The sequence below is a fragment of the Gymnoscopelus microlampas genome, assembly GCF_963454915.1.
Source record: "Gymnoscopelus microlampas genome assembly, chromosome: 21".
Lineage (NCBI taxonomy): Eukaryota > Metazoa > Chordata > Actinopteri > Myctophiformes > Myctophidae > Gymnoscopelus > Gymnoscopelus microlampas.
In genome coordinates, this window is record NC_139958.1 from 16,872,252 (window position 1) to 16,886,904 (window position 14,653).

Sequence of the window (14,653 nt, forward strand, 5' to 3'; positions counted from 1 at the left end):
AACACCTGCGCATTGATTTATTACTGTACACTGGAGCCTGCCAGTCACAATGTGGGACAGGGTCTCAATTTGTGGGACTCCTGAAAAGTCATGGAAATGTGGGACTGTCCCACACAAAGGGGGATATCTGGTCACTCCACTTACATTTCTAGGAAATTACTCTTGTTGGGACCCAAACTTAAAAATAAAATTGGCTATATTGACTTAAACCCTATTTCAAATATAGTGAAAATAGCAGATCTACATGCTCACATAGCCTACATTGGTATCAAAGAGAAAATGCACTTCGTAATTTGTTCTACTTTTGAATACTTTACTAATTCACTTTGTCCACCACCAACCCACTGCCCAGGTAGGAGACCGCGGCTGGAGGAAAGTCCCCATCGCGTCCGCCTTCATCGGCTACCTGTTGGTCCGACTGATGCTGCTTCTGGTCATAGTTCTCCGCTGGCCGCTGGAGGTGGTCTGGGCCGGGGCCGCTCTGCAAGGGCTCTGCGGCGGCTTCTGCAGCTACTGGGCCGGGGTGATGGCTCTGGTGTCTGTGGGCTCCACGGTGGAGGAGCGGTCCAGGCAGCTGATGAGAGTGGAGCTGCTGTATGGCGTAGGGGGGCTCGCTGGGAGCTTGATGTCGGGTTACCTGTATAACGTGTTCAGCGCCAGCATTGGTGCGGGCTCTCTGCTGGTTATCATCAGCATGGCGCTGTTCCTCCTTTGCCTGTTCTACTGTATATTCTTAATGAAGGTGAGTAGCCTATAAACTTCTCACAGTTACAAATGACTAAATTAACATAGGACCCCCCCTACATTCAAGCACCTAAACCTTTACTACGTACATTATTATCCTATAGCCTATAAATAAACATTTATTATTTAAGTCTCAGCTGCTCTACAATGTTGCAGTGCTATAGAGCCAGAGCCATGTACACAAACACACTCAAATGTCAGACACATGACTGGGATAATATCATATAATAATAATAATAATAAGACTATAATAATGAATAATTGTGGCGTGTGTGTGTGTGTGTGTGTGTGTGTGTGTGTGTGTGTGTGTGTGTGTGTGTGTGTGTGTGTGTGTGTGTGTGTGTGTGTGTGTGTGTGTGTGTGTGTGTGTGTGTGTGTGTGTGTGTGTGTGTGTGTACATAAAGGTGCGGGAGGTATCAAGCCAAGCAGGGGAGGAGCGCAGTGCCCTCATCAGCGTCAGCGTCAGTGACAGTCCTGATGTCATCAACATAGTTCTGCTGTTTGCCGCTGCCATCGTGTACGACGTGGCCGTGGGGGGAGCCATGGACATACTGGGCACCTTCGAAATTGTTGAGCCACTCAACTGGGACTCCACCCAGGTGCCTTTTTCCTACCTATCGATGATGTCGGGCAGAAACCTTGTATCTCCATATTTCAACTTTTTATGTTTTCGATTAATGCGAGTGTCAAGCAAAAGTAGTGAAAATAGCCGATGTACAAGCTCACAAGCTTGTAGATCTGCTATTCTCACTCTTTCTGAAAGTTTTCGTTCCATTTCCTGAAAAGTGACAGTTTTGAAATACTATGGGACAGAAGTCCCGAGCTGAGCGTGCTCTACTGTCAGTTGATTAAGAGAAGGATAGACGCAGGCTGACTCTCAAACGAACAGTCTATAGAAACAGTCCGCACAGTCCATGACAAAACGGCCGCGTTTCGGCTACTCAGACCTTCATCTGCGTTTTCAAAGTGACAGTTTTGTCCATACAAGTTTTCCACCCGACAGAGACGCTGACGGGTGGAACAGTATGTGCGGTATGCTTTGTACAGTACTTATGTGTGCATGTATTTAAGTGCGCATGCATTATTGTTTATGCATGCATGACCATCAAGTGTGTATGTGGATCAGCCCTCATCAGACAAGTACATTTATTCTTATGTTTATTCATTGATAGATTGTACACGTTAGCGCAAGAGTTCCCAAACTCTTCCATGCCAAGGACACCCAAATACCCATAGCCTCTGGCTGTGCCCTCCTATCGCTTTAATGTTTTCACATTGCGACATATTATGAGCTTGTAGATTGCCTGTTTTGCAATAAAAAAAAAAAAGGATGGACAATAATGACGTGCCCAAAATAGCGTACGCAGGTTGAAAGTAATCAAAATCATTGCATGAATTGAAATTTAATTGAAATGACAACAATTACTCATACCAGTACTGTACCTCTCTCGAGTTTCACTTTTACTGGTGTTGCTGCCTGCATTTTGCCACAGGGATCAAAACAGTTCGACCTCATCTTATCTTATCTTATTATCCCTCCTCCAGGTGGGTTATGGGAATGGAGCTGGCTACCTGGTGTTCCTCACTAGTTTCCTGGGTGTGATGGTGATGTCCCGCTGTGTCAGTGATGCCTCGTTAATTATCATCGGCATGTTGTCATTCACCTCTGGCATCTACTTCATGGCCTTCGTCACGGAAACCTACATGTTCTATTTGGGTAAGACCAACATCTCTTAATGTGAAGTCACCTCACTTTGGATGCCATGTTGGAAACACCCCTGGACAATACATTCTGAACGGAGCACAGTTCTCCGCCAGGCCAGGTTGTAGAAGTCAATCTTAGCTAATCAGGCCAAATTGGACAGGTCCGTCTTGATGACATGACTATAGAGATAATGTTTACCGATTTGCATGATGTTTGGACAAAATCTGTAGGAGTAATAGCAAAAGATTTGTTTTGCATAAATCGGCCTCCTGGTGGTGCTGTAACAGGCCAATGTGAAAAGGGTGGCATTTCTTCCTCGGCCTAGTGCGAATGTCCGTGCAAAGTGTCACGGCAATCGGACGCTGCGTTCATGTTTTGAGGCATTTTGTTCAAAACGAGCCACTCATGCAAACTTTGGAAGCCAATGTTAGCCAATCAGGGTGAAATATGAAATATCAGACAGATCCGTCTTGACACACATGACTATAGAGATAATGTGTTATTGTGTTCCGATTTGTCTGATGTTTGGACAAAATCTGTAGGAGTAATATAAGAAAATGTGCCCGGAACAATCTGCCCCCTGGTGGCGCTATAGAAGGCAGATGTGAAAATGTGGGGCAGAGGTTTTTTCTTGGCCTCTAAGTTAACAGATTGGTCCAGTTATAGGTAAAAACCTGAATCGGCCTGTTATAGCGCCGACATGAGGCCGATTTGAAAAATGTACAGTAGGATGGCACTTCTTCATTGGTCTATAGTGGGAATGTGCGTTCAAATTTTCACGGCAATCGGACACTGCGTTTATGATTGGGGCATTTAGTTCAAAACCGACCACTCCTGCAAACAGTTTCACTAGCCTGGCATTGTCCAGACTGATAACGTGGATTCACTCTCACGTTCCTCCCATGTGTCAGTCTGGACTTCGGCCCATAGGGAGCGAGTATGAGAAATCTGAAAATGATCGGGCCAATCAGTGACTGCGTTTCACCTGCTGTCCGTACAACAGTGAAAAGCATCAAAATAATTTTCTGATTTCTCATACTCGCTCCCTATGGGCCGAAGTCCAGACTGATACCGGGGAGGAACGTGAGAGTGAATCCACGTTATCAGTCTGGCCAATGCCAGGCTACTGTTTCACATCGATCGGGCCAACGGTGCCAGAGATTAGCTGTACACACACAGACGGACTAACATGCACACACACACACACACACACACACACACACACACACACACACACACACACACACACACACACACACACACACACACACACACACACACACACACACACACACACACACACACACACACACACACACACACACACACACACACACACACACACACACACGGTCAGATGGATGGACAGACAAGGGGCGGGTGAAAACATAGTCTCGGCGGCCACACCTTCAGCCTGGCGGAGACAATAAGAATAACAGACAGTAGGAAAGGGAGAGAGGGAGACAGTGTAGGAGAGACAAACAGTCGGAAAGCTGAGACGGAGACACTGTAGGAGAGACAGACAGTCGGAAAGCTGAGAGGGAGACAGTGTAGGAGAGACAGACAGTAGGAAAGCTGAGAGGGAGACAGTGTATGAGAGACAAACAATGTGTGTGTGTGTGATTCTGTAACTTCTTCCCTTTCATGTCACCATCAAGGTGTACACAATAAAGGATTATCAATCCCTATGGACACTACCTTTGTTCCAGGCTTTCTCACAAAGGGACAAGGTGGACAGCGTAGTCAGCATGCTGTGATTGATCTGTCAAGTTGTCAACAGGAAGTGCAAAGACAATACTTGATGAGTTCAACAAGTTCAGACTATTGATTAATTACGGCTTCTGATAGAGCAATATTGTTTTTCACTCCTTGGAGTTTTCCTGTGGAATAAGGAACCTCTTTGCACCACTATAACAATTCTTCAACTTGTTATACTTATCTATGAAAATCAGGAACCTGGGTCAAGCCTAATGTACACAAAGGAACTCACTAGGTGCCAAGTTGAATAAAATAACCCAATCTGACCTTTGTACTCTATAATGAAGGTACTAACATTAATGTGTTTCATGTTAACAAATTGAGACAGTGATCTTTGATGAATTCAGAATCAGAATGACCTTTGTTGCCAGGTGTGTTTTATACATTCAATGAATTTGTCTCTGGTATGTTAAACTGAAACCACATTATGGAAACATCAAAATGTTTTGCAACTATTGACTCAAAATATTGAAAGATAATAATAATAAGCAATTATATAAAGGTAAGCAGAAATATCTAAACCATAAACAATATATTCAATGTACAATGTACCCTTGCAATATCAGTAGCCCCCTTTTTACCGAAAATAGCCGATCTACAAGCTCACAATGCATCACAACGCGCTGTGCCGTGTTTTGAACTTGTAGATTGGCTATTTTTGCCGAATGTTCACCCCCAGAATACGGATGGTACTGGTGCTGAGTGGTTGTGAGCCCGCCAGTCAGAGACTCTGGTTGTCGCAGGTTCGATTCCAGGCCAGACCAGCAATGGGTTGATGTGTGTCCCTCATCATAATTGCTCCCTGAGTGCCATAGAAAGGCTGCTCACTGCTCCTAGTAGTAGTAGTAATAGGATGGGTGAATGAAGAGGACAAATATCACATGTGTGCATATATATATTTGCCAGACCCAAGGGGGCTTACATGAGGCTTTGTACCTGTTTTCTCCATACATGGGCATGCCCCCTTTGTCCTTAGGCCCCAGCCATAAAGGTCTGTCCCCCTTTCGTCCATACATGGGCATGTTTTGTACCTGTTTTCTCCATACATGGGCATGCCCCCTTTGTCCTTAGGCCCCAGCCATAAAAGTCTGTCCCCCTTCCGTCCATATATGGGCATACACAGGCTGACACGTCATGTGAAGTCCGGCTTATAAAAGTCTGTCCCCCTTTCGTCCATACATGGGCATAGACACATGGGCATCTGTCGGGTCTGGCAGAACCAGGTCTCCTGGTCTTGTTATATACTAGAAGTTCGGGCCGCTACGCGGCCCGAACTTCGTGCGTGACGCGTCGTTCACTTTGCAGTGCCACCTTACAGGCACCTCACAGTGTGAGAGAGAGTTTTGTGCTCTCCTAAATCCACGGCAGGCTTTGAAAGTACCCACTTCAGAAAGAGGTGACGTGCATCACCTCTCCAATGACCAAAACCCACTTTGTGATTACTCAGACCTGGTATGGCAGACCTGTGGGGAGTGTGCAGTGGTGTACAATGTGAAAAGATAGTTGAAATCGCAGGAGATGAAGTTAGCAGTTTATTTGTGTAAAGGGTCGTCGGCGTGGGTTGTGTTGAGGATGGAAGCCGTCGAACTGGTGCATCCTACCTATTTATAGGTAGGATGTGATGTCATGCTGTCGTGAGATTACGTCACACTGGCGTGTCTCATCGTGATGTCACGACCGTGATGTCATACTGACAACCGACATGGCGCAGGATTCAAATTGTATATATAGATAGATACACATATACAGTGACAAGAAAACACCCCAAGGAGTGGGGACTAAATTATTGTCTCCGCCAGGAGACATTGTTTTCACTTTCCGTCCCGTCCCCCTCGGCCAAGCTAACATTGGTCAAGCCTCACGTGACACGTGACAATATGGTGAAATAGTGTGATCTGATTGGCTAGTGACGTATAGCGGCCTATAAATACATGTGTCACTTTGAAAGAGCCTTAGGCTCTTTCAAAGTGAGGTAAGACAGGAATAATCACGAAATGGCTGAGAAATGGCGGAGCAATACATTATGTAGACACACTGGTGTCATCACAATATGTAATGTAAATAGCTTAGACAGGACGGATAGGACACTTACACAGACAGGACGGATAGGACACTTACACAGACAGGACGGATAGGACACTTACACAGACAGGACGGATAGGACACTTACACAGACAGGACGGATAGGACACTTACACAGACAGGACGGATAGGACACTTACACAGACAGGACGGATAGGACACTTATACAGACATTGTGTCATGTTACTATGACACAGTAACATGTTCTATTTTTTGTAAGAATTAGAACATAAGAATTAGAACATTCCCAACACAAGTCTGCTGGCGGAGACTTGTGCTCCGAGGAGCACTTTTTCTAGTCTAGTTTATTATTGTCTCCGCCAGGCCGAAGGCATGGTGGAGAGTATGTTTTCGTTCCGTTTTTCGCTGTGTGTCCAAGCTAACATTGGTCAAGCTTCACGTGACACGTGACAATATGTTGAAAGGGTGTGCTTTGATTGGCTAGCGAGGCGCATGACGAAATACATACCTATAAATTGGTGAGTCACTTCGAAACATTGCATTACATGTTTCGAAGTGACATCAGTGTCATCAGCCAAGCTAACATTTAGTCAGGAGATATTAGCAGAAAAAGTTCCAATCTTGGAATAAATTCCTTACCAAAAATCCTGCTGCTGGCGGAGACTTGTGCTCCGAGGAGCACATTTTCTAGTTATTATTGAATAAATTCAGAGGATGAATTCCATGTACAGTATGTGCAAATTTACACTGACAAATACCTCAACAACATTGGCTACTCAGCTGTGTCGAAATTATCTTGTACACTGTACAGCCAGACACGTTGTGAGCCTGTACCTGTATGTCAGCTATTTTTGCTACTTGTTTGACACTTGTACAACGAAGTAGGGCATTAATGTGCACACACACACACACACACACACACACACACACACACACACACACACACACACACACACACACACACACACACACACACACACACACACACACACACACACACACACACACACACACACACACACACACACACACACACACACAGTTGACATACAGTATGGAGAAAAAAGTTTTCTGTATGTTGACAGACCTAGCTCACTGAATAGAGGCACTGTACATACCGTGGAGGAACTGAAATGAGGAAGTAGTATGCGTTAATAGTGTTTAATCAGTCCAGTTTGTCCTAAATCTTATTTCCCTCGATTCCTGGCAGTTCATTTATTGGCGAAGGGGCGGGGAGACACACACAAAGCAGGTGCTGTTATTGTACACAGGAACTTGAAAGTGGAACTGAGATGACGTTTACAGCACATGTGTTTTACTATCAGTCAGTTGTGCCACGAACTAAAGTGGTCATATTCAAAATAACTTTATTAGTCCCACTAGGGGCAATTAGTTTTGGACAGCTTTGTGACCAGAGAAACACGGTAACATACAATATACAAACAACCTAATACCCCAACAATAAGAATAAAATATAAAAACGAGAATTTAAAAGTGGGATTGCAGAGGGGATGAATGATTTTGAGTTGGTTTTAGAAGCGGGTTAAATAACAAAGCCCTGATGGCAACAGAGAAAATTGTTAAAACATGTCCTGAAGAAGAATGTAGTTCACTCATGCTTTAATAAAATAATAGATTTTTTTAAAATAGCTAAAATAGCAGATCTACAAGCTCTCAACGCGTCGCTCGCAAGCCTCAAGGCTGCGCTGTCGGGCGCAGCTGTCTTGCTGAGGTAACAAAAACAAGCGCTCCTCTCCCCTTAACCATAGCAGGAAAAACAATAACCTCAGAGAAGAGACAGAACATTTGACCAGGGGGTCTATTCCACGAAAGCGGAATTAAATTATCCTGGTTTAAAAGGAAAATCCAGGTTTGACAAGCCTGCGCTGTTCAGCCTGGTTTATTCAGTTCCACGAACGCCAAGCCTGGCTGAGAAGGAGTGACTTTGTCAAGCCAGGATCGTTAAACCAGGCTGAATGTGAGTTCACCTATTCCTATAAAAGACCATGAAAGTCGATAGCAGAGTCCTTGAACTTGACCAATCATGGAGCCCAAAACCAGAGTGGCGTTCTTCTCTGTGGCTGAACAGCAGCACTGCAGCAGCTCATGGAATCATACAAGGAATTAAAATGTATAAGCAAGAAAGGAAACACGGCCGCAATACATATAGATCCAGAGAAAGCGAATTAGCAAATTAAATGCAAAAGTTGTCCAAAAATATGCAACTAATTTATATACAAGTCAATAAATATATAATTCAGTTAGGCTTAAACATGAGGAGTTTATGTGAATATTGGAATTATAATTATAAACACTTAGAATAATTTTCTAATTTTTAATTTCTAAAATCGAAGATCTACAAGTGAAAAGCTTCCCTTTTGGCGGCCGGGGACACGCAATAGCCCCACATTTGCAAGACCACTTTGGTAGAGGTTTGGGTTGTGTAGTTACCTTGCCATCATGATGTAACTCCAAAGGTGGACAAGAAATAAAAAATAATTTCTCCATTGACTAGAAATTGATAATTTAAAATATGCTCCTCATTGACTTACATTCAGTGAAAAAAAAAATCTGTTATATATTATCAAACATCTAACAACAATATGAACTAGTGTTAACAGAGTGACAATATGACATCCCACGAGTCATTGTGAAACAATTATGATTCATGGTCACACACTATTTCAGTAATATAATTAATTTGATTATATCTGATTGTATTTATTTCATTTTATTTGAATGCAAGGTCATTAAAATGAGTCCATATTCAAACACATGTGTTGAATTAACTGTGGAAAAACTTGAAGAACAAGGCACTGGATTAAGTAAGCTTGGCTGTTAGCCTGCTCCTGACCAGGCTAACTTCACAGCTAAATTGCCATGGTAACTAAGGTAGGATTGCTTCAATTCTCTTTTGAGGAATCGGCTCATGGCTAAACTTAGCCCGGGTGAACTGGCTAAACTAATCTTCAAGCTAATTCAGCTTTTGAGGAACCGATTCAGCCCTAATCCTGGCTAAATTAAGCCAGGATAGGTGTTAAAGCCAGGCTTAAGCTTTAATTCTCTTTTGAGGAACAGGCCTCAGGTTTACTGGCTAAGTTAATCTGCCAAGCTAACTCAGCTTTCGTGAAACCGCTTCCTGGATAATTTAAGCCAGGATAGCCGATTAAACCCGGGTTAAACCCGGCTTATCCCTAATCCAGGTTTCGTGGAACGGGCCCCAGATCTCCTGACAGCTCCTACAGCTCAGTGTACACATAACGAAAAGTAAGGGTGAAATGACGTCCCCTTGTGGTGAGCCTGTGGATCTATCTACACTACAGAGTCTGAGCAACTGCCATTTACAGCAGTGGTTCCCCGACCTTTTAGCTCTAGACCCATAAGAGAAATTTGATGTCTCCCCAGGACCCAAACTAGTGAAAATACAAGCTACAAGCTCACAATGTGACTTGTTGTGACCTTGTAGATTTTTCTTTTTTGTAATTTATCCAATTTACTTTTTTTAAACGTATTTATGAAATTATTTTGAAAAATGTTTGAATTTATTTTTAATTAATAAAAAGGTGTGTTTTTTTATTATACATTTTTTTTGGGGGGGTGGGGGGCATTTTTTACATATCTTTTAAAATAATGAAAAACAAAATGTAGGAAGGAGGGATATTTACTGAGAAACTGATTGGTTGTTTTTGCCCCCCCTCCCCTCCTCTCCCCTCCTCTCCCCAGCTCGTTCGTTGACCTTGTTCTCCCTCATCCCGACACCCACCATCCGCTCCATGCTGTCCAAGCAGGTCAAAGGATCCTCATATGGTAAGTACGCTGTGTGTGTGTGTGTGTGTGTGTGTGTGTGTGTGTGTGTGTGTGTGTGTGTGTGTGTGTGTGTGTGTGTGTGTGTGTGTGTGTGTGTGTGTGTGTGTGTGTGTGTGTGTGTGTGTGTGTGTGTGTGTGTGTGTGTGTGTGTGTGTGTGTGTGTGTGTACAAAATGCATGGTAAAAAAATGACATAATCACACAGAGTGGGTAGTACACTGTAAAATCTTGAGTGTTAATATAACTCTGAGAGTGTACAAATGGAAAGCAGAATGACACTGGTAGAGCGTTGGGGGTGTAGTTACCTTGCCATGATGTAATTCCAGATATTGGCAAGATATCTTCAATAGTTGTTCCGTTGATTCGAAATTGATCATAGGAAAGACTTGTCATTGGTTTACATTGAACAGGGACATGTTAATGTACTGTATCTCAATGTCACTCTTTTATTACACAAACAAACTCAAACAAAGATTCTGACAATGTCCAACATAACATTACAAAACCTGACACAGCATTTTTTGCATTTATGTATTTTATAAAAATGTCAGCTACATGTTAACGGAGTAGTTCACCCCAAAAAAAAAATACTTATTTTCTATCAATTACACACCCCATGAAGCCTTGAATTCATGGAGATTGTTTTTGTCGCATTCCTAAGCCAATAATTTGATGACCGTCAGTGTCATGTCAGTATAATGGTCAGTATAATGGTTAGTACCATGGTCAGTGTCATGGTTAGTACCATGGTCAGTATCATGGTCATGGTCAGTATCATGGTCAGTACCATGGTCAGTATAATGGTCAGTACCATGGTCAGTATCATGGTCAGTATCACGTCAGTAATATTCTCTCTCTCTCTCTCTCTCTCTCTCTCTGGACTCTCTCTCTCCAGGTATCGTCCTAGCCTCCCTTCAGCTGTCCTTCCAGGTAGCCAGTTTGGCGTACACACCAGCCTACACTAAGATCTACCAGGCAACTCTCACCTGGTCTCCGGGGTTTGTCTTCACTCTGTCCAGCATCATCTCTGTTCTGGCCATCATCCCCATCAGGTACTGGACTTTGGTGGTTCTCAAACCTTTTCATGTCAAGGATGACCAAATTAACAGGCCACGGTATTTGGCCACGGACCCCCATCTGACAATATTTTGTGCCAGGGACCCCCATACAAGATTTGTGTTTGTTAAATTGTTTAAAAAAAAGATTCACTTTTTTTTTCTTTCACATTGTTTGAAGATGTTTTGAAAATAGCAGATCTACAAGCTCACAACATTGTCTTGTGAGCTTGTAGATCTGCTATTTTCAAAGACCCGATGTATAAAGGGTTAAAGTAGTTAAACTGATTTATAACTGATTTGATATATCTACTGCTATTTGTATAGGCTGGCTGTGTTTTCCACATCCAATATTTCTGGCTTCCGTAGGGCCAGCTATCCATTGAAAAACACGTTTAATCATGCACCTTATGTATACTGGCGCTTTGTGTATTTGATTTGTCTGTGCCTTCTTGTTATTGACCTGTTCTGTGTTCATTTCCTCTTCATTCTCTCTATCTTACATTCTATTCTTCCTTAGGCCTGTGACAATTATTACATAATTGCCTAATCGCAGCTGTTTTTGCATAATAGTCATATTCGTTTCCATGTTGAAAAATGTTCATACATTTAAAAAACATTTTTCAAAAACACTTGAAATAGCAGTCGCGTTGTGAGCCTCTACATCTGCTATTTCCAGTATTCGTTTTCTTTTTTACATTTTGAAAGTATAAAGTAAAATATGGCAGTCATTTATTTTGTATATTTAAGTTATTTGTCACATCTGACCTTTGTATTTTTTGTTACCCTAAAGGGCAAACAGAAATATATATAATTGTATTTATATGTTCCAATGTTCAATGCCAAAAACACGATTAAATCGTTAATCACAATTATTTGCGTCACAATTAATCGTCAACAAAAATGTCACAATGGTGACAGCCGTACTCTTCCTGTGCCTGCAATGTTGAGAGAGTTTGCTCCCAAAAATAATTTCACCCACACCTGTAATCATGTGATGTGATGTGAGGATAAAGTTGAATGCGATCCTGATATGTCATCTTGTGTCGTTCCTGTTCTCCAGCATCGTTGGCTGCAGGTCACCTGCAGGTCACTCGTTGGCTGGGCGGGACTACCAGAGGATCCCGGGAGATTGACGACGATGATGTCATCACTGTGCTACCTCATGACATTATTATTGTCATTACCATCACAATGGCAACGTTGGCATGAGACGGGGAGGAGCTGAGAGGTGGGGTTAGAGCAGCCTCGTTGTGCCTTAAGGCCAGTTCAGATCAATAGATTCATGTTGGAGGCGAAACTTGTTTTGGACTGTTGCAGAGAATAATGAGGTGTGGATGTTAGGGAAATAAAGACGGCACACTGCAAAGTGCTGTAGCTTCCAAAGTGGTCGACTTTATTATGTTTACAGTACGTTTCGGCTCGTTGCTTTGATGTCTTTACAATGGTATGTCTTTTGATGGTTTTGCAATGAGTCACATCCCTTCTTGTCACTGATCTTACATCTGAACTGGCTTTTAACCACTTGAACCCATCCATATTACTGGGGGAACATTTGCCAAAAATTGCCGATCTACAAGCTTGTGAGCGTATAGATTGGCTGTTTTTGGCAAAGATATTTTGTTTGAGGGGAAAAGAGTGCTCCAGGTATAGAGGCAACTCATGTCCAGTTTACTAAGCATAGAGGGCTTAAGTGGTTAAACATATAGTAATTTATACTTTGTTGTATGACTATGTCACTCGCCGTCAGGAGAGGCACACCAGGCAAATGTTTGGGGCCCACAACCAAAAAGGTTCAAATGTTCCCCGGATTGCCACTCAAATTGACATATTTCCCTTACAGTTCTACTATCCCAAAACATTGAACCCCTTCTAGCTACCGTATGACTGCTGGATACTGTTACTGTTAGGACAGTCAGCTAGACACCATAACCATGGCAGGAATTTGAAAGGTGCCATGAAGACCACGTCCACCCTGCCCCCTCAGTTTGTATTTATGCCGGTCAAAGAAAGGATATGCCTTGCCTCTTTCCTATCGATTCGTTTTTTAAACACTGTGTCTTCTGTTGAGATTCTGAATTCTTATGGTATGGGCAACATCGAGTGAAATGCTTCACACGTAACCAGTGGTGGGTTTGATTTCAAGGCTGGTATGAACTGGTATTTATGACGATAGTTTGACACAAATCTAGTACCAGCCAATCGAACTCATCCTGATGACACAACTGTGAGTGACTGAGTGAACTTACAGTATGTTCAACATTGAAGACCTCCTGCTCGTCAAGTCACAGGGTTGTGCTCCTGCAGATTTTGAAAACCAAGCAGCATTGGCAAAATGGTGAGCAGCTGGCATCACCAAAAATAGCAAACATTGCTATGTATTTCAATGTTATGTCTTAAAGCTTTGTCCTAATGTCTCAATGCTTAATGTTTTGTGTAAAGCACATTGAATTGCCTTGTTGTTGAAATGTGCTATTCAAATAAACTTGCCTTACACTTTTCAGTCCAATGCCAGTCCAATGACAGTCCATGTTCAAGTCCTAGACCTGCTGTAGTTGAATGTGAAATTGCTGTGAATTTGTTAATATAAACAAACTTCAAAAGTACTAAGTCATTGACTGAGTAATGTAGTAATACTCAGTCTTTCAGGAGAGTGTTTCCATTGTCCAAGTTTTTCCAGCTAAACTACAAGAGATCAACTCAAAAGCACTAAAAGACAAATGCGGGGTGGAACAGGAAAGTTATATAATGAGTATTTCAACTTTACAAACTGAACGCTAACATACAAAGCGAGACTTCAACAGTGCTAAGAGACAGATTTTAAGGTTAACTGAGTGATGATGTGGTGGTCTGAATTTCAGCACGGAGAGTCCATATTCAAGTCCTAGTCCTATTACCAAAGGTGACAACAGACAATTAGACAAATAAGCATATGTGAAATGAATAATCATAATCTTTACAAGAAACCAAGTTAAGAATACATGATTATGTTTTATCTTACAGGTGTACGGTACAGTAAATAGGTGTAGGTGTTAATATTTGCTCATGCTTTTGTAACAGGAGTTATTTTACATTTATTTTATTTGATGAAGTTCGTCAACATGTAGCTAAATGAGAACCGAAGAATGTACCCCAGATATTGTAGTTCATGTTATTTTCTCAATAATACGTTGTCTGAACAACACCGCTCTCCTCTGGTGGAACTGCTTTCCGCCCGACAGGACAAAATATTTATATTTATATTGTACATGCAAAATTGCTGCTATACGAAAATGTATTGTTACTGCACTGTTTCTTATTTTTATTTTCATTTGTAATAAAATGTCACTGACATCACAAGGTATTCTTAATTTTACGTATGGTCCAGTATATTATTAATTCATATCAGTCACTGTATTCCAGTGGGGCAAGGCAGCCTACTGTAAGTCTTAAACAAAATATATAAAACAACCCTAACAGTGGGATAAAATCAATAGAGAGTATGCACATGCGTCACTTACTACTACTACTAATATTTTCTGGAAGTCACCTAGCGTCAGATC

At 42.1% G+C, this 14,653-nt stretch overlaps 1 protein-coding gene across 1 annotated transcript in view; it reads left to right on the forward strand.

The window, feature by feature from the left end:
• The window catches only part of slc46a2 (solute carrier family 46 member 2), a 14,675-nt gene extending 1,082 nt beyond the window's left edge, over window positions 1-13,593 (forward strand). Inside the window, exons 2-7 of the mRNA XM_084046626.1 lie at window positions 353-742; window positions 1,149-1,343; window positions 2,290-2,461; window positions 9,974-10,057; window positions 10,952-11,108; window positions 12,175-13,593. Coding sequence (XP_083902752.1) covers window positions 353-742; window positions 1,149-1,343; window positions 2,290-2,461; window positions 9,974-10,057; window positions 10,952-11,108; window positions 12,175-12,247 — 1,071 coding nt within the window. The 3' untranslated portion in view covers window positions 12,248-13,593. The remainder of the gene's footprint in view (window positions 1-352; window positions 743-1,148; window positions 1,344-2,289; window positions 2,462-9,973; window positions 10,058-10,951; window positions 11,109-12,174) is intronic.
• The last annotated feature ends 1,060 nt before the right edge of the window (window positions 13,594-14,653 follow it).